Raw genomic sequence first — 18702 nt, forward strand, 5'->3', positions numbered from 1 at the left:
GTCACAGGTGACCTAGCGGGACAGGGAGCAGATGGCCCTGCTGGTCCAGCTCTACAGGCCACCTCAGCTTTCCATGCTCTCCATATACAACAAAGCCACAAGGCTTCCTAACACCACTCCCTCTCCATTGCAACCTTCGATCTCTGCTGAAGGATCCAACACTTCCCAAGAAAAGCACTGCTTCTTGGGACAGCTGACAGCGACAGGGGAAGAGGTTCAAGCAGATACAAATAAGTAGGTCTGTCTTGTCTAAGCAGGGTAGAACAAACTGCCACAACTGCCTGCGGTGGTACTGCTGACAGCAGCAAACGCGGTGCCAGGGCTAACAGGACACCCAGGTACTGAAGCTGTCACCTCTGTCAGGGTTTGTGAAAAAAGGCATTTTTCAAACTGACTTCCCGAGACATGCAGAAAGGAGCTCCGTGGCTTCAGGTGGTAACACTGGTAATGCATCACGCAGTGTAAGTGTCAACTCCGTAAAAAGCACACGTGCCTTCCCTTGGCACTCTTGTATTCAAGTGCCATTCATAGCAGCACACAGGCAGAGTTATACGCCCGGCCACCCCAATTGGACCCCTGCTTGCTTCAAAGCACCGCTCGGTGACCTCCAGGAGCCAGCAAGGTAGGCTCTAGCTCAGAGCGAACACCTCACTGCACTTCTTATTGACACCATTTCTGTAAGAGACATTGAAAGTAGTATATAAAACGCATTGCCTGAAGTCAAGGATGGAGTGCAAGAGCGGAGCGTATTTAAACTACTCCGTCTAACAGTTTCACATTGAACACAGACTGAATGCATGAGGTGACTTTGAAAAAGTCTTTGGTTGCTAGTCTTCCTAAAGTTGTCATATGATTAAGGAATGATTTTATTTTTTAGAAAAGCTCTAAGGAAGTTAAGCTCAATGACTGAGTTTGTTGAAAAATGCAAAAGCTGAACCAGCATCTCTTGGTACACATGCAGTGACAGCCCCGGTAGAGGGTTTATTGATACTTTCCTCTGCCACCTTAGACTGGTTCTAGACAATTTTACACGTGTACTAAAATATATTTTATTAAAGCAGGACAAGAGAAATAAATGAATGAGGACTAAGAGGAAATACCTATTTTTATTACCAAACAATGAAATTGATGCATTTAACTGTATTCATTTTTTTCTTGTCAAATTTTATCTTTTATTCACTCATCAAGAGCTAATAAGTTATATAAATCATAGTAGTTCTCATTTCGTTACTGAAGTAGTCAAGAAGATTTTTACTTATGTTTACGGTGACTCAGCAGCACATTAAATCTTTAGGAAGAGTGTATTGGTCTTCATCTTTCCACAAAGATTCTTCGTAAAAACGCTCCCTTTCTTGCTCAGGTTTCCATGAAACCTCTTCCACGTTATTCGCGTAGCATTGGGGTTCCTGGGCAGGTTCCGAATGCAGCCGTTTCAGGTGTGAAGGCACTCAAGGCTGTGCAGGTCCATCCGCACCCCGACACCCAGCCCAGGAGGCCAGCCAAGTGGCCACCGCGCACCGCAGCCACCCCAACCCTTCCACCTCGCCGCTGCTCTTTAAGGAAGCCACGAATTACATTGAAGCTCGGTGCTGAAGGCAGGGGCAATGATTCCATTTGACAGGTGCTAAACCAAATACTTCTGTATTTAATTATGTTAAAAGATCGAGAAGGTTAAAACCATAAGCAAATGCACAGAACTTCTGCCAATGACAATGAACTGAGGCAGCAACATTGTCATCTCCATGCTTTAAACAGTGTCTAAAGCAACTTCTAAACACGTACAATTTGGGATACTCATGTAGAACTTAAACAGTGATTTTGTTTGCTTTACCTAGTACGAAGGGTTTTCAAACACTTCAGTAACTTATAACTAGTCCCACGGTTGCTGTTTTCCCATCTGCTTCTCATAAGCAGATGTTTTGCTTTGTATACCAATAATAGATTTTTTCCCCCAATAACAATGCAATCTAGTTTTCATGGTAACACACAAAAGCATTCTAGTCTTGCTCCTCTTCATCCCCATCCTCATCTTCATCCCCTTGATCTCCAGATTCAATATCATCTTCATCTTCAACCTGAAATGAAGAAACATCTGTTGTGAGCAGTAGCATCCCTTACTCTGATCCAACCTTTTCCAGGCAAGACAAATGCTGTGGGAGCAACACTAAGCTTAAAGCTAACCTAAAATTATCAAGCTGTACACTTAGCTCTTAATAAAGGCAACCATCATCTTGTCATGTCACGTTATTTAACTTGGCTGCTAAGGATGGCTGACCCTGGGAACAGCAGCCTCCGTCCAGCACCATCCGTTCTGCCCCGTACTTCCCAGTAAGGGACTCCACACGTGCTTTGCCATACAGCTGGTGAAATAAAACCCGCTTTCTTCACCAGACAGGCTGAGGAGGAAAACCCAACTGTCCAGAGCCTTGCAATGCCACAAGTGAAGCTGCTAGTGTCTTCTAGGGTACTTTCTCCCTATTTAAGTCATTTACAAGTCAGACTGAAAGATTCCTTGGCTACACTTAGAGGATTTTCAGTACAAATGATGCCTCCACCCACTGCAGACTTTTTGGAACCACCCCGTAGGATTACAACACAGCCATCGTCTGCTTTCTAGCTGGCAGCCAGGATAAGCTGCAGCAAGGCCAGGCACACTGTCGGGTATCATTCCAGACGTACGTATGACAAGCAGTTCTCCTCACAGGAGTCTGGCGGGTACCTCTCAACATCCCTACGCTGAACACTTCTTTCAAGAGGCAGTTGTCATCTTCTACTGTTGGCTGCCAATATGAGTGCAGAAAGCAGCTCTGGCAGATCCAGCATCCCTCTGTTTACAGCGAGACGCCTCACCAGACTTACGGGATCAAGTACTGCCGTACCCAGACCGCTCAGGCCTGCCTCAGCCCCGAGAACTCACTGGAGCCATTGTTTTGCTTACCGGTACACCGAGATCCTTCAATTTGATCTTCAGTGCTGATAGTTTCTGATCCTGGTCAGCCAGAAGCACCAGAAGATCATCCTGTTCTTTCTTTGATTCTGCAACTTCTTGCTGGAGTTTACTCTTCTCATCTTGCAAGATAGCAACCGTACTACTGGATGAATCCAGGTGCTGTTTTAGGGATTCTTTTTCCTCAGAAAGGGCTTTGACTTCACTCTGGCAACAAGAAAAACCCCACAGCAGGTTACACCGTAAGCACAGGCGCAGTAGAAGCCTTGTTTCCTACAAACACATTCCACGCACTACCGGTAACATCTCCAATGCCACGGAGCACCCTGCGGCCTTGCTCCCACACACTTCCTTACCCAAACTCCCCTTATTGCCAACCAGGAGCAAGGCAGCTAGAAGTCTTACCCGTGGCTACCTTCCTCCCAGCCCAACTGGATTGTCCGTGCCAGAGTAAAACTATTTCCTAGGCTGTCCTTATCAGCTCTTTGAAGGCAGACAAGGCCTGCATTTCCCAAGGGAAAAACAAAGGAGGGAGATACATCCAGCTTCCCTCAGGCAGCCTGAAACACTGAAGATGCTGAGGAAACAAACCACCTCCACCCAAAGCCTTTCCTATGGTCGAAGTCCTCCTAACTGACGGCTGAGCATTCAGTGACTTGGTGTGGTGTTCATCCGCTACCAACCTTCAGCTCTTTTATTTCTTGCTGAAGCCGTCCCTCCAATTCAGAGCTGTTCGGGGCTGTTGAACCGCTGTCTCCTAACGCAGGATCTGCACTCGTATTCTGTGGACAAGAAATTCAATGTTGGAGCACTGAACGCCTGGCATACGAAGACAGCAAGCTAAGACCTTACACAGTCACTGGCAGCATTTAAAAGGGTATTTTCTTCTCGCAGCATAGCCAAGGGGTGGTAGGTAGATACACGCTGCGCTGCAAGGCATCAGCAAACAGACCTGTGCTTCCTGGGGTCTCAGTAAACACCTACGCACGTGAGATTATTTCCTTTGATTAGGGTGCAAGCTTAAAACACTGATTAGTTGGTATTCATTTGTTTAAATACCAAGGTATTTTGTTAAAGTTTAAAAGCTTGTTAAAGGTGTTTGTTAAATACCATTGTTTAAATACCATTCTTTTGTTTAAAAATACCAAGGGCCTGTGGCCTCACAGAGCACTAACTTGACTGGAAGTCCCCTCCTTCCTCACAAAGGATTTGTCTAGGGATAAAACGCTGCCGAAATCACTTGGGGATGCATATTCCTAAAACAAGCTTGGTTTAGGACAACAGCTACAGACAGCGTAAGCAGGAAAGTAAAGTCTTCAAGATGCAATCCCCCAAGAGAGAATAAGGAACTTTTTCACTGATACCGTTACTTGTAGCTTTTGATTCTCCAGCTGAAGCTTAGAGATTTCTGCAGACTGTAGTTGTACCTGAGTCCTGAGCATTTCTAATTCCTTTGGAAACAACGACAAAAACATACCTGAGTTAATTTGACAAAGCAAGGTTCACATGAAATTCTTCTTAAGTCGAATGCTACCAGACTAACTGCTTCATACTAGCATACGTGAGCGGAAGGCTGCGTGTGTCTCAACGAGAGCACAGCAACCATTTCTATACAAGACCAAACCAGTCACAAACACGTACCATTTTCCGCCCCGCTCTCAGGAACTCTTTTCTGTGGAATGGCCCAGCCAAGGTGCCTGTCCCAGCCCCAGTCCTGTCCATATCACACCACCAGCATTCTCTACACGTGACCATTCTTAGTGCAGAAACCCAGTAGGACTTAATCCATCCAGGCATTAGTAGTTCTCTAATCAGAGAAAGTCTGCTCGGTATTTTTTTCAGCAACAGCTACCTTGGATTACTGAATCTGCAGATATTAAACCACTTACTCTATGCCATACATCCAATATCTGTAAGCCTTCATATCAACATTTAAAGGTATGTTTTGCAACGGATAAACAGATTTTGCAAGTTTGAAGAATCAGCTGAAGTGTATTCTGCTGACTTGAGCCTGCTTAGCAGAAACAACCGGTTCATTTTTGGATGGATAATCTTGATGCTCCAAGAACGACTACCATCATCACATAACAGTACACCATTGGAAACACCAACGTGCTCAGTAATCAATGCCCCTCCTGAAGTTTGACAAAGCTCTCATCCCATCCCGAGCTACCACTGTTCACCACAGCTCCGCTGAAACACCCCAGGTTCACCTTCTGTAGTTCATTATTGTGCTCCAAGCCACCAGATTTGCTGGTCTGTGAGGATTGCTCTGTTGTTCCCAGTTCCAACTGTGATGACTTCTGTAATGGCAAGAGGCAAATCAGCCATAGAAGCAGACAGACTAAACAGAGTCGTGTTGTCAGAACACAGAGTAAACCGTGTGCTTGCGCTATCAAAGTTCCCAGCAGAGAAGGTGCAAACAGGCTAAGAAATGCACATCATAAAGCTCTCCGATAAGAGAGAGCAGCTGGATGATCTCCTTTAAGGTGGATGCAAATTCCAATTCAGAATTCACCAATTCCACTGCAGAAGACATGCACAGAATCAAAGCAGCACACCTCATCCTGCCTTTCACCACACAGGCCACCATAGATACGTCTTAGGCGTTACCCCAACTGAGCTCTGAGGAAACGCTTACCATTTTTTCCCACCCAAAACATACTAAAACCCACTGACGCTGCAGTCCAACAGGTCAGCTGCAACAAGTTACTCTGGGGAACACTGTGAAGCAGAAAAGACTCTGCTCAAGCCATGTCCCCCCGTGTTTCCTATCCTCAGCAAGCAATCGGTTACGATTGCCTGACTGCCATCACGCTGAGGACTTACACAGCTTAAGGCAAATTACAGCTGATAACAGGGACTGGAAGCCGCACGAAGTTCTGGTGGGACAGTTAGTGCTTACCAATTTTTCAATTGCAGAATCCTTTTCCCTTAACTGCCCTTGCAGCAATTCGTGCTTGTTTTTCCATTCTTCCAACTCCTCTTTCAGTTTGCTCACTTCTTCCACCTGAATGCCATTCATCTGAAACGTATCACTGTGGGAATTATGGTGCTGAGTGTCCTTTCCTAAAAGACAGAGTTTATAGCAAAGGTCACAAACACCAACACCCTTTTGAATTAAGCTTCAAGCACACCAATTACAGTATTTATTGCCCGTCCTCCTCTGGCCCCAGAGGGCAATACAAGCCATTCTAACTGAAGAACCAAAGCAGAGTATTTAAGAATTCTCTATCGAAAGCTGAATAAAGAGCCCAAGCACAAAGCAAGAACAATTTACACCTTACTCTCATTTTCAGTCTGTCCTCTCAGTTCTCACTGCGCTTTATCCCATAAGTTTAAAGGCACTTAAAGCAAAACCCAGTATTTTTAGATAACAAAGCAAAATCTGACACTTAAACGATACTGCTTGCGATGCTCAACATCAACTTGAAAAAAAAGAGTATTTTATATCTACGGGAAGTTTTGATATGCTGCAGGACATACAACAGCCTGCCTGAAGGGACAGAAGGCTGTCTGCTGGAGCTGTTCTGTGCCTTACCACAAATCACGCAAGATCTTTGCTCTAGCAAGATTATTATTTATTATTCTTTCTGAAACTTACCTAGCTGTACTTTAAGGAGATTATATTGGTCCTTATGCTGTTGGATCTGCGACACTTGCTGCGTAACCGTTGCTTGGAGCTGCTCATTTTGAGATGTTAAAGTGTTAACTCGTTGTTTTAATTCTTCAAGCTCCTGGTCCTGTGAGAGGGGGGAAAAAAAGGCACTTAAAGTAATAACACTTTCAAATACAATAGTGTCAGGAAGGCAAATAAAGACAGACAAACCTGAACTCCACCATGACACGCTTCTGGTTAGTGACAGTGTCAGCGCTACCTATGGCAGATGAGCGGAAAAGCCTCACACAAGCTTAGATAGCTATTCCTAGGAAAAGTGTCCCTGAATTTCACATGTACCCCTATATTCTGTGTCCATTCCAGATGCCTGAACTAAAAACACCTGCTTCAGTTCCCCATCAGCTATTTAAGTTAATTAGCTTTGCTCCTCTACTTTTCGGTCTCAGCCGTGGCAACAAAACAAGTGAGCTACCATTGGAAAAATAAAATGGAGAGTCCAACCGCAGCAGGTACGCCCAAAATTCACTGAGCAACTGCATTTCTTTATTCAGCCACATTCATCTGCCAACTTTTCAGAGGTGAGAGCACAGAACCAACCATTACATCTGTTAGCCAAGGGCTGCAAGTTCTCCAGTTACTCACTTGAAAAAGAACACTTAGACACAGGACAGGAAAGCGCAGCTGTACCCCGGGAAAAGAATTAAACTTCACCAGTATTCTAAACACTGACGTTTCAGTTGAACAAGAACGTGGCATTAAATGTTTTTAGAAGCATTCTTATATTGTTATATTTCTTGTTACTTGTTTTGGAACATCGGGTATCAAACTGCACCGCAGTGCCTCTGAAAGCCAGAGCAAACAGCTTCTGGAGACACAGGCAGAGCAACTCCCTCTTACCTGCTCTCTGATGACTTTCTTGTAGTGAGTCACAATGTTGTCATGCTGTTCCAGTGTCTTCTTGACCTCCTCCTCCTTTTTATCTTCCTCACTAGACTTGTAAATAGCTTTACTTATGACACCTGTCAAAAACATCTTCTGTCAACTAAAGCCCAGTTCACACATCTGTTTCGTCCTCAAAACCGTCTCACTGCGTTTAACTCACATCATGGCATTAGAAACTCAACCCACACTTTAAAAAAAGCAATTGTCACAACAAGAGCCAACAGCCATCTTTTTATATACCTAGATCATGTACTTCCACGAATCAAGCTTCTATGACCATCATATGTGCTCAATACTTTAGTCCCTAGGTGAGCAGAGGTCAATACACCTCTTGGCCAGTGTGGTAACTCGCAGCGTGCATTAAGAATCTTTTCACCTAAAAATATGAAGTTATCCAGTTAGTACAAGCCCCTGTTGCGGACTTGTACTGGGAGTACCTTTACTAAATACTTCAACCGCAAGCTTGGGCGTACAAACACGGCTATTACCGTAACGTGGTTTTCAGAATACTCTGTTTTGGTATCATCACACCACTTTGAAGAGGGTTACGTTCAGCACATTGACTTCAGTCATCAGTTCATCACAAAAACTAAAGAAATGAGCATAGCATCTCACCTTCCAATTCCTTCACAAGCTTGGTAAATTCATGATCAAACATCATGTGGTCTGGGCTAGAGAAACTAGGCTGTGGTTTCTGAGCAGCTCTGGAATAAAGTTCGTGTTTGCTAATGAAGCCCAGCTTCTCAATGAAGTTCTCCCTGCCAATCCTCTTCTCAATCAGCTGCTTCAGCTTCTCTCTGAAAGGAAGAGGAAAATCAATCCCAGAGCAATGAACCCATCCTTCCCTCCAGGTGGTTTTTGCAGTTACAGCTCTGGTTATCCACCTCAAGTCTTAACCCCACTAGAAGCTTTGCACTGAAGATGCAATTTCTCAGTTGCCACTGCCATCTGTCCCCAGCCCAGGCACACACAGCGTGGGAGAACCTAGGCAAAACAGCCCGCTGCTTCGCCTAGCTAGAGGTGGGTCCGTTGTTTTTGCATCCCATAAGGAACATGCACAGAAAACATTCAACCGAGTATTCTCGACTGCAGCGCCTCAGTTGAAAGCGCCTCTTATACCACCAGGAGCCTTTCCCTCCAGCCCTCTTATTTCTCCATCATACTTACTTCCTGTAATTTTCAAGGGAATTGTCATTGTAGTAGATGGAAATGCCAAGCAAAAGCGCACACAGGCCTTGGACGAGCTGCTCCTCTTCTCCAAGGTTTTCAGCTATCTGCCCTGTGAGCTACGTCTCTTGTTAAGGATGTTTGAGATATTTCATAAGCACAATACATGTAACATACTTTTCCCTGTATAAATTCCCAGTTAAAATTATTTTCACACGTAAAGCCAAGCTTGATTAGGAAGTAGGCAAAATAGCTAATGAAACCCTCACAAAGCTAGCTTTTACTTTCAAGGATTTGGCTAATTAGTGGTTTCACTGACATTTCTTTTCTAAGTAACTGTCCGCTCAACCAAAGAGACTGAGTTGTTCCAACACAGACTTTCAGTTTAGGTCAGGTGACAGTTCAGCCTTATGTACTTTAGTCAGATTTTTTTCCTGAAAAGCAAGCATAGAAATAAGCTTCAACACGAGTAGGAAGCGTTCTTCGTACCTCTTGGGTATAAGCATAAGTCACACTAAAAAATATCCACGGGCTTGTGGCAATAGGAACACGCTTTGCTGGCAGAGCGATGCGGCTTTCCGCTGCGCTGGAATTTACACCCACGTCTTACAGACAGGTCAGCACACACAGAGCACTGTCAGCTGGTTCTGTCTCTCGCCCCAAGGCATTCCCTTTCATGTCATGGGGTATCCTGCAAACTGGTCTGGATTAAACATCTAACTTGAACACGAATAATCCAAGTAATTTCCAGGCAAACCGTTCCACTCCGCCAGCAGGCCAAGGATACAAAAGGTATATTGGCTGGGTTGTGAAGGAAGTGGGTGACGGCAATGGAGCAGTTGCTCAGCCAAGTGCAAAGCAACATCAGGAGCCCAACCCGCGTCTGTACTTTGCTGCCCTGAAAAGAAGGAAACCCCGCATCGTTACCTGTCCAGGCTGGAGGACAAGCACACCGACAAAAGCTGTGCCGACTCGCAACTCGCCCGCTGGCACCTCATCATTTTCAAAACAAGTCACGTCCTTCAAAATACCCATTTGTTAGTTATACTGAACAGAGCTTTAGTGCTTTAATGAATCAAGTATTAAACCATTCCTATTTAACAGTTTTCAGAGCAAAACCAACAAGCAACGCAGATGTGAAATATGGCTTAATGCAAATTAGCACCGATATAAATTCATAACAAATTAGTTCTGCATTTATAATTAATACCAGGGTAACAGGAAGGAACACACATACAACCCCTGTAAAGAAGGAACAAGGCGTAAATTCAGGTAAGGATTCCCTGTCAGAAGAGATGCATCAACAAGACTTCCCCTGCTGACTAAAAATTGCCATGCGTTGCTAATATTACTTTCTAAGTCAAGAAAGATAATATCGGAGTGGCTTTTGGTTCAGACAATAGGCACGTTAAGCCAGAACGAGCAATGCTAACTATTTGTTTCCGTTAACTAGGGAAAATCAGTTTTCATCTGCAAATCGACTGCCTTCTCCATTCTGTCCCCCTTGTCTTTGCTGCAGATACTGTGGGCACAGCAGCGTTGCGACAGGCAGACAGACAGACATCTCTTCGAACCACCAACAATCAGAAGGCAAAACGCTCCCCGCATGGAAAATGAAACTTCGCACAAGCACCTAATAAATTAGGCAAAGAAACTGGAAGCTATAGGCAAGTCTCTAAGGCAAGATGAGGCATATAGACCACTGGGATATCTTCACAAGGGGTCAAAAAAAATACACTGGAACAAACCATTCCAAGAATCGAGACAGTGGCAAGAGAGAGCAGCGTTCATCAACAACAAAGGAAGAGTCTGTGCTTGAGAGTTATCTGCACTTGTGACACTGCACTTCCATCCTTGCCTCCGATAACCCCTGTGCTGTCGAGCTGAAGGCGGTGTTATTATTAACTGTAGCTAAGCATTAAAAAAGCCCCGCAAGGTCTTTGAATAAGCCAGTTCCAGTTTGCCCATCGAAACAGCCAGCGAGGAGCAGTCTGTCAAGGAGCTCTTCTGTAGCAGGCTCTCGGCTCCCCGAGCGCCACTGCGGACCACAAGACAGTCAGGAACTGCGTCTAGCAACGCGGGAAGAAAATACCAAGCTCTGAAGAGAAGGCCTTCAAGGACTGCCTTCTGAGGTGCTGTGATTTGCTGCAGTCTATCACCAACGCCGAGATGAAACCAACTCCTTAAAGGAGGAAAACACAGATTACCGATATCGAGACTGTGGCAGCCATCCCTAATGCTACACAGGTAGAAAAGGGAGCATCTGGTCCTTCTTCATCGTTATCATCGTCATTTCTTCCAAAGACCCAAGTGAAGTGTTGGAACAGCAGAGAACACAGCTGTCACCACCAGCTGCACAGCAGCTACCCGTTGTGTGTCACGGTGAGTACTACATGTCCTGCTACCAGTCTCTGCTCAGTCTTTGCTGTGGGTTTTGTGCAGCTTTGTCGTGACCCTGTTGTGCTCTTGTATTAACACGCAGGTTATCTTCCATGCTGCTACGCTTCTAGCTGAACGCCACAACTGGTTTCCACTCACCTAGACCTCACCGCGAGTTGCTTCGTCCCCACCAAACCCTAGTCTCCTCTTGCCCTCCCCTTTCCTCTGGACCAGCTCATTTAGCTTTCCCTGTCACCACTGTGCATCTCCCCTGCCCACCTTATACTTGGTAATTAGTTACTGATTTGTATGCAACACATTTTCGATCTCTGCTCACAAGGTGACATTTAATTCCAAGACAGGCTAATGCCAAGACATGTTTAAGAGATATTCACCACCACGTAGCAGGTTTACTTTTTATTACCAACTAGGTAAGCCAAGAACTCCATTCACACTGCATGTTTCGGCTGAAGCATGAGTTGAGACACAAGGTGACAAATCACAGGTCTTACAAGCTCATACAGACAATCCTCTGCCGCACCACATTGGTGTAATGAACTACAAGGGAACTGTCTCGTCAAGCAGTTTGGCTGAAGAACCTGCTGCCCACACAGGCCCCTCTTGCTATGCTGAAGCCTCTAGACAGGGGATGTGCTTCCTCACCGCCATCTCCCGCAACTACAGGGTCACTTAGGTTGAAAGGGATCCTGGACATCACGTAGGCTGTACACTGCTTTAGCACAAGAGCGCTGTAGAAGCACCAATTCTGCCCAAATCACTTCCATATTAGATGCATCGACAGCCTCACGACACTGCCAACTGTGTAACTTAACCTGCCCCAGAAACCCCTTGGCACAAAGACATCGGTCATGCCAACTTACTATTTGGCAAAAGATTGAGTCCCTTCTCCCCTAACTGAACTAAAAGAAATGCTTCAAACAAAACAAACAAGCAACACTAGAAACCCCTTCCCCTTCTCTTACATTTACAAATACTGGCTCTTTGCGTCCCAAGTTCATACACACAGGGGTAAGAATAACCCCTCTAACCGGCAGACTTGCCCTACAGCACGTTGCTACTAGAACACTAGGAGAAGCGTCACTGTTTTGTCAGAAACGTTACGTTACTTTTGCTCGTGCGACCCGGCATTTACAGCACGCGTTATCTGCTGGAAGCAGACGCAAACCAAATTTTTCTCAAGCGCTACATGCTATTTTGGGGTCAAATTAATATGTTCTGCCTAGGGACTTCCGCACAGTCCGAAACGCCCTCTCTAAAAAAGAAACAGCGCACGGCAACCTCCGAGGCATACCGTGCTAACGCCTGCGGTGATAGATGGCAGCTCTCGGTGGCTGCTGCTCTACGGTTCAGGGCTGGCAACAATGCAGCCCCAGCCCTCGGGACAGCTGTGGTCCACGCGGTAAATAAAGCAGACAGTTCCACAGCAGCCAGAACTGTTTTTTCTGCCACTGATAACCAGCTTAACAGTGCTTTAAGTTACACAGCCGGCAAGTCAAACAACTCCCTTCAGGGGTCATTTGCTAGTAATGAGATCCCTGCTCCTCACAACCAGTAGCTCCAAGGTTAAAACCCTGCTGGTAAGTAGAACATATCAAGTGGCCGGAAGGCAGGTTAAACACAGTTTTTCTTTTAGCAGTCAGGAAATCAGCAGCATGTTCCCACTTCAGATCATACCAGCTGTTTGCTACAGGCCAGTCTGAGTAAACAGCATTTCCAAGAGTTTTCATTTTTCTTACAAGAAAGCGCATCTGTTGGGTGAACAGATGGTGAGCGAGTCCGCCCCACCGGAAAGAAAGCACCCGCGCTCCCCAAGATCTTTATCCCATAGTTTTGTGGAGCGCCCCCAGAGAACCCCCTGGAGACACAGAAAGAGCTCGTTATGCTAGGGAAAATCCCAAACCCAACGGCAACACAAAGCTGTAAGTGGAAACACGTCAAAAAGCAGTTAAAGAAAACCTCCCCAGCAAAACCCAAGACAAGAGGAAAAGGCCTGCTTTTGGCAAGGAAATGCCGAAGCTGTGCCAAAAAATACATACCCGTCTGTCGATCTTATCACCCTGCAAGTTACACACATATTACTTGAGAACCTTGAAGTGGAACACATTTCAGACACATCCCCCCAAAGTCTGAGTCCCTTGTATCATTTAAGGCTGAAGAGCCACAGGCAGTTTTACCGACTCAAATCTACCCTAGACAAAAGTGCTGGGAAAAGGATAATAAGGAATATCGGCTATTTTCAGGTAAAGCAGATCTTAAAAGTTCAAAATTCCAGCATTCTGCCATTATTCTCAAGTGCAGGAAAGTCTAACTGCTGCCAGAGTTATTGCGCCTTATTATTACAACCATTTGGGGAAAGGGTTTGTGTAACGGAAGGGAACGGCACCAGGGAGCGTGGGCTGGGAGGGGAAGTTCACTCGCTTGGCAATTGCAAAGCCAGGTGTATAAGAAGTTGAACAAGTTCAAAACAGCTTTTAGCTTTGAATCGCAAACCGAACAGCGATCGGCGCATGAGAGCCTGGTCATTTTGAGATGCTCCAGGTTAGCAGTTACAGGTTAAATACTAACGAGGCACCACTTCAACACCAAAAGGTGACTGGGGATCCTGCCAGTTTGCCTTGTCTTTTGCAAGTTTAAGCTCTGGATGCTTTAGGACCTTCTGCCTACTCCGCGTAGGCAACATCAAGCAGCAATTGCTGATGAAAAGGCAACATTCGCTGCTTTGCTTTTCCCCCCCGAGGCAGACAGCGCTTTAAGCAAAGCTTAAAAACAGCCTGCAAAAGAGCGAGAATCCTCCTCCTCCTTAAGCCAGCCCTCCTGCCGGGCGGCTGCACGGGAGCAGCGCTCTCCCTGGCTACCCGGGGGTTCACCCGAAGTCGGGGCGTACCTGCGAGAGGATGTTGGTGCACTGCTGCAGCAGCGACACCGGCGGGTTGCCGATGCTCGTCGCCAGCTGGACTCGCAGGAGCTGTTCTTTGAGAGTGGCGTTTTCCTGCAGCGCGTGGGCCAGGGCCACCGCCGCGCACCAGTTAGAGAGAGAGTCCGTGGAAAAGAGGCCCCCGCAGAGCAGCTGGCCAGCCGAGACGGAGTTACCTGTAGCTACCACAGCGGCCGAGAGGTACAAGGGAGATTAAAACAAGCCAGAACACCAGCAAAATTAAGACATCAACCTATCCGAAAATCAGAAAAATTATAGTGAAGTTTTAAAAGAAATCATAGGCCAAACCATCTCATCTGGATCAGAAACTTAATTGCAAGTAAATAACTTTGCAAAAGACATCAGAGGATGCCGTAAACGTTTGTGCAAGTTCACAACTCACTGCAGAGACGTTAGCTTTGCGTACCGTCAATGGTAGATGGCAGAAGCGTTGAAACGATTTCTCCTTGTCCTTTTTGGTTTTTGTATAAAAAGCACTGGAAACAATAGAGAACAGCACATCGCAGCACAAAAGGCTGCCTTTCGTTTACCATGGACATCAGAAGTACTACAATCGCAGGCCTGTTTGGAAAGAGAAAAACCGTTGGCACAAAGTTGCGAATGAAGACAACCGCAGACACAGAATTCGCGTCTTCCCCAGGTAAGGAAAGAGGCTTTTGCCTACTTCATTTATTACCATTTCAAACATTCGAGTAAACCCTCTGATTTTAATAGCGGTTAGTTAACACACAAGCCAGCAGATTCATTACACGTGACTGCAATGAGCTAGTGTTCCTCTGCAACGTTCGCATCTCCCGCCGCGTCCCCTGCTGCTCCCTGCGAGCTTCGCTGATGCTGTGGAAGATGCCTCATAAGGCCACTAACAACTCGTAACACCAAACGCTTTTTTTCCTCCCCTCACATTCAAACACTGGGAGTAAGGTTTCCTTGAACTAACACTTGTGGGTCCCCAGTCTGAGTAGATATCAATTACCTGCCTATTTTCCTAGCCTCTCCGTCCTCGCGGAGGCCATTCTCTGACTGACAGCAGCAGCTTTTCCCAACCTAAGCATTTTTCAACTACTGCTCATTCACTTTTTCAGACACCATGTAACAAAAAAAAAAAAAATCTGTTCTAGGCCTCATCTCTATGGAAACACAACTGACACTTTCACGCTCTAATACACTCAACGGGAACCTGAAGCGGTTGCTCTGTATCCTAATTTTGTAATTCCAAACTCTGAATGTAAACGAACCTCTGGATTAGATTGCCGCTGCCCATACCAATACATCATTACCTAACACAGTTAAACACTTTTCTTCCTCTACCTTGGTGGATTAGAAGGTGCATTTACAGAGGCAAAGTAGTCTTGATTCATCTGGCATCCTCGAATGACCTCTGATACAGTGTTGATGGTCTACAGAAAGGGCAGAGAAAAACATTAAATGGATAGTCACATGCGAGCCGTTATCTACTACCTAGATCACTCAAAATTATTCAAGAACACTTTCTGGTTGCAGAATATAATGTAAAAGACTATCATACGCTTACACTGCCCACACAGGAAGCTGACATCTCTGGCATATGAAATTACTTTCTTTGCAAATATTACAATTCCAGTTTGTCTCTGCAGCAACCGATTACATCCCTGTAGCCTCCTGCTTTCACCCATTCGGTTGCCCCCATCCCTCCATCTGTTTGCTCCCTCTTACTTCTGTCAGGATATCAGCGGGAACTCCAGTTGCCATCAGGATTGTGCAGAGCTGCTGTAACAACCCGCAGTGAAACATCGCCTTCTGGCAGCTGCTGGTAGCACCAGGAGGGTTTGTGGGAGACACCAGTACCCGCACAAGCTAGGGGAAAAAAAGCAAGTTTCTACGTGAAGAGAGCCCAAAGCCTTCTGAAGCGAAGCACCAAACAAATTTACCCATTTGAAGTTTGGCCGTGAAATAGAACTGCTCCTAAAAATGGGTATAATGGCAAACTACAATTAAACAGCAGGTTCATCTCATTACTACGTACGGCCATTTAATTTTGAGTTCAGTGAAAGCCTCTAAAACCTTCAAATACCTGACTCCATTGCAGATGTTCCAACTAAGTGATGAGAAATCAAGCTGCAACTATTCTATTATTTGGCTCGTCATTTGCCATAACTACATTTCAGGAACTGACAAACTACCTTCACCATTGACATTCAGCTTCCACACAAAGTGCCGCAGAACAGGAAAAACTCGTGTCACTTTTTGGAGGTATGAGCAGAAGGGAAGATGCCCAACAATCAGTAATTATGAACCCAGAGCGGAGGCCGCTACTGGAACTCGGTCAATGCCCCATAACCATACGTCAGTTCATACAGGAGGATTCTCTATACAGAACACCCCAAATTATGTATTTAACTCAAATCGCTGTTACGTTTGAAGTTAGGTAAAATCAAGCTACACGACATTCCAGCCATTACAAATTCACAATTTGGCAACAGTATTTGTGCTGAAAGCAGTACATCCCATCCATGTCGGTAGCTAATTCTGAACTGAAGACAACGCGTGGATTTCGCAGTTAACTGTTACACTTATTCATTGCGAGGGAGCTGAAAAAGCGTCGGCGTCAGTACTTCGGAGTTAGAGGAAGTGTTTTACCTGCAGCATTAGGTGAAGATTAGTTACTTTCTGCGCAGACCACCCACAGTTGTCGTCTCCAACTTCAAACCAAGGCTTCATACGCTGAATGTATGAACCTTCTTTGAAGAAATTCTGATTGGAATTATTATTCTTCAACAAGTTTTGCAATAGGAGGAGACAATCTTCCACTACTATTCCTGGTGAGACAAAAAACCAAAAGATTAATCAAAAGATAACACATGCAAAACTAAGTAGCTTCTCCATGCACTAAGTATGTTCTAGATGGAACAGAGCACACGCTTACGAACTCTTCATTCTTAACAAACATTAGATTTGGATCAAGAACTGTGAAGCTCATGCATGAAAAAACAATCAAATGTCACTCTAAATAAAATACATCAATGTTGATCCAGGGTATTTCTGAGGAAACTATAATTGTGTTTCTTCCACAAGTCTGTGGCAAAAATGTTATTTCCAAAGAATATAGAGTTTGTATGAGTTAACTGGGTAGGAATGGGAAGAGCTTCAAACAAAGCCTCACAACCACTTTGGGTCTTGAAGTATACCTGCTTCAGAGTCCAAGCACACCACTGTCTCTTCGTACTGTAAGCACTAAGATGAAGTTCCTCTTGAACCGCATCGTGATTCAAATGCAGCAATTAATTAATACCGCATTATACATTCATTCTCTTTAATCACTGGCTACGTCTTCAACTCAACGCCACTTTTTGGGTTATTTTGATGGAAAAGCAATTCTTAGAAATAGCCCTTACCATAAGCTAATTCAAACTCCACTCCTGGGAGTTGCAACAGTTGGTTTGGGTTTTTTTAACTCTCAGGTTTTATCTGTCCTGAAAAAGCCGTAGAGATGCTAAGGTACTCTGTGAGAAGAAAATCCTCAGACAACTCTGTCCAGAAGGCAAGAGGAATAAAGGCAGCCTGGCTCTGGTACTGCTGGGATGCCTCCGAACCTGGACTCGACAGGAAGGAATAAGACATACTCCGTGCGCTTCTGCAAACACGCAGGCAGTGCCCGACTTGGGAGCGGGAGAACAGGGAGCGCCCAGCTGGCACAGTCCCCTTCCCACTCCTGCTGCCGACAGGGGCAATGGACACGTGGGAGGCAGGAAGCGGAGAACTCTCAGCACTTAGGAATTTACATACTAAGTCTCCTAAAATTATTAGCTGCCTAAAAATAGCACCTTGGAATCAACGGTTTGCTTAATCCTTCCATGCCAACATACGTGGAATAGTTCAGCTGGCAGAGAAGCATTTACTGCTCCTGCAGCCCACAAAAAGGTCACGGAACAGCAACCTCTCTTGTTACTGCAATAGATCCTGTAGCAAACTACGACTGGTGGTAAACTCATAATGTGTTCCTGATTAAAAAGAAAAAGTACCGAAGTGCCACATCATTTTTGCTCATTTTTTTTTATCCTTTCCCATGCCCCCAACAGATAAATGAACTGGCAAGCTGACCAGAAAACTGAAGTTAATCGCGAGGCTGAAGAAAGTCAGCAAGCTGTAACTTCCAGCCGCCCCAAGCATCCAAGGATCTTGCAGGAGGAATGCAGATAAGCTTAACTCGGTAAGTGACAAACGCAGCGCACGTGTATCTGGCACTGCCATTCCAAGTGCATACATTCACAGACCTAAGCCAAGCAGGAACACACAAACTCATGCCCACGTGCTCAAGAGAAATTAAGTCATGTTTTAACCAAGTACCTCAAGACTAGTTTTCAAAAGATGCTGAAACCCTGCCTACTTGCTCGATCTCTTTTTGCTTTTTTTGTTACGACCAGGCTATATGTTTTGATCCTCTACCCCCTGACCTAGCTCCGGTTCCAGACTAACCACAGCCTGTAAGCACGGTCACCTAATAGTCTCTGCAGAAGCACAAGACTATGATTAAACCTTAGACTTTTCTGTACCTCCATCGCTGTTTCCTTCTTCTGTTATGATATCCAGAAGTCTCTCAAAGGCATTTTCGAAGGCAACGATCTTCTGTATGGCTGCATTACTTCTTGTCAATTGCTGTAACAACAAGACTCCCTTGACAGGTGGGGAAGAAAAAAAAGTAAACTTAGTTTTACT

General features: G+C 45.2%; 1 protein-coding gene across 9 annotated transcripts in view; it reads right to left on the minus strand.

The window, feature by feature from the left end:
• Positions 1–1087: 1087 nt before the first annotated feature.
• The window catches only part of USO1 (USO1 vesicle transport factor), a 32256-nt gene continuing 14641 nt past the window's right edge, over positions 1088–18702 (minus strand). For 3 of the 9 annotated variants that reach the window (XM_074587970.1, XM_074587968.1, XM_074587977.1), the window contains 18 exons: positions 18540–18660; positions 16627–16805; positions 15703–15843; positions 15319–15407; positions 14417–14571; positions 13960–14171; positions 13112–13132; positions 9463–9573; positions 8676–8794; positions 8124–8305; positions 7464–7585; positions 6552–6690; positions 5853–6016; positions 5161–5250; positions 4312–4398; positions 3631–3729; positions 2939–3154; positions 1088–2075 (listed from right to left, as the gene is read on the minus strand). In XM_074587970.1, the coding sequence (XP_074444071.1) occupies positions 1998–2075; positions 2939–3154; positions 3631–3729; positions 4312–4398; positions 5161–5250; positions 5853–6016; positions 6552–6690; positions 7464–7585; positions 8124–8305; positions 8676–8794; positions 9463–9573; positions 13112–13132; positions 13960–14171; positions 14417–14571; positions 15319–15407; positions 15703–15843; positions 16627–16805; positions 18540–18660 (2325 nt within the window). In that variant the 3' untranslated portion in view covers positions 1088–1997. The remainder of the gene's footprint in view (positions 2076–2938; positions 3155–3630; positions 3730–4311; positions 4399–5160; positions 5251–5852; positions 6017–6551; positions 6691–7463; positions 7586–8123; positions 8306–8675; positions 8795–9462; positions 9574–13111; positions 13133–13959; positions 14172–14416; positions 14572–15318; positions 15408–15702; positions 15844–16626; positions 16806–18539; positions 18661–18702) is intronic. The other 6 variants (XM_074587971.1, XM_074587969.1, XM_074587976.1 and 3 more) reach the window with 3 other exon arrangements.

The sequence above is a fragment of the Larus michahellis genome, chromosome 5 (assembly GCF_964199755.1).
Source record: "Larus michahellis chromosome 5, bLarMic1.1, whole genome shotgun sequence".
Taxonomy (NCBI): domain Eukaryota; kingdom Metazoa; phylum Chordata; class Aves; order Charadriiformes; family Laridae; genus Larus; species Larus michahellis.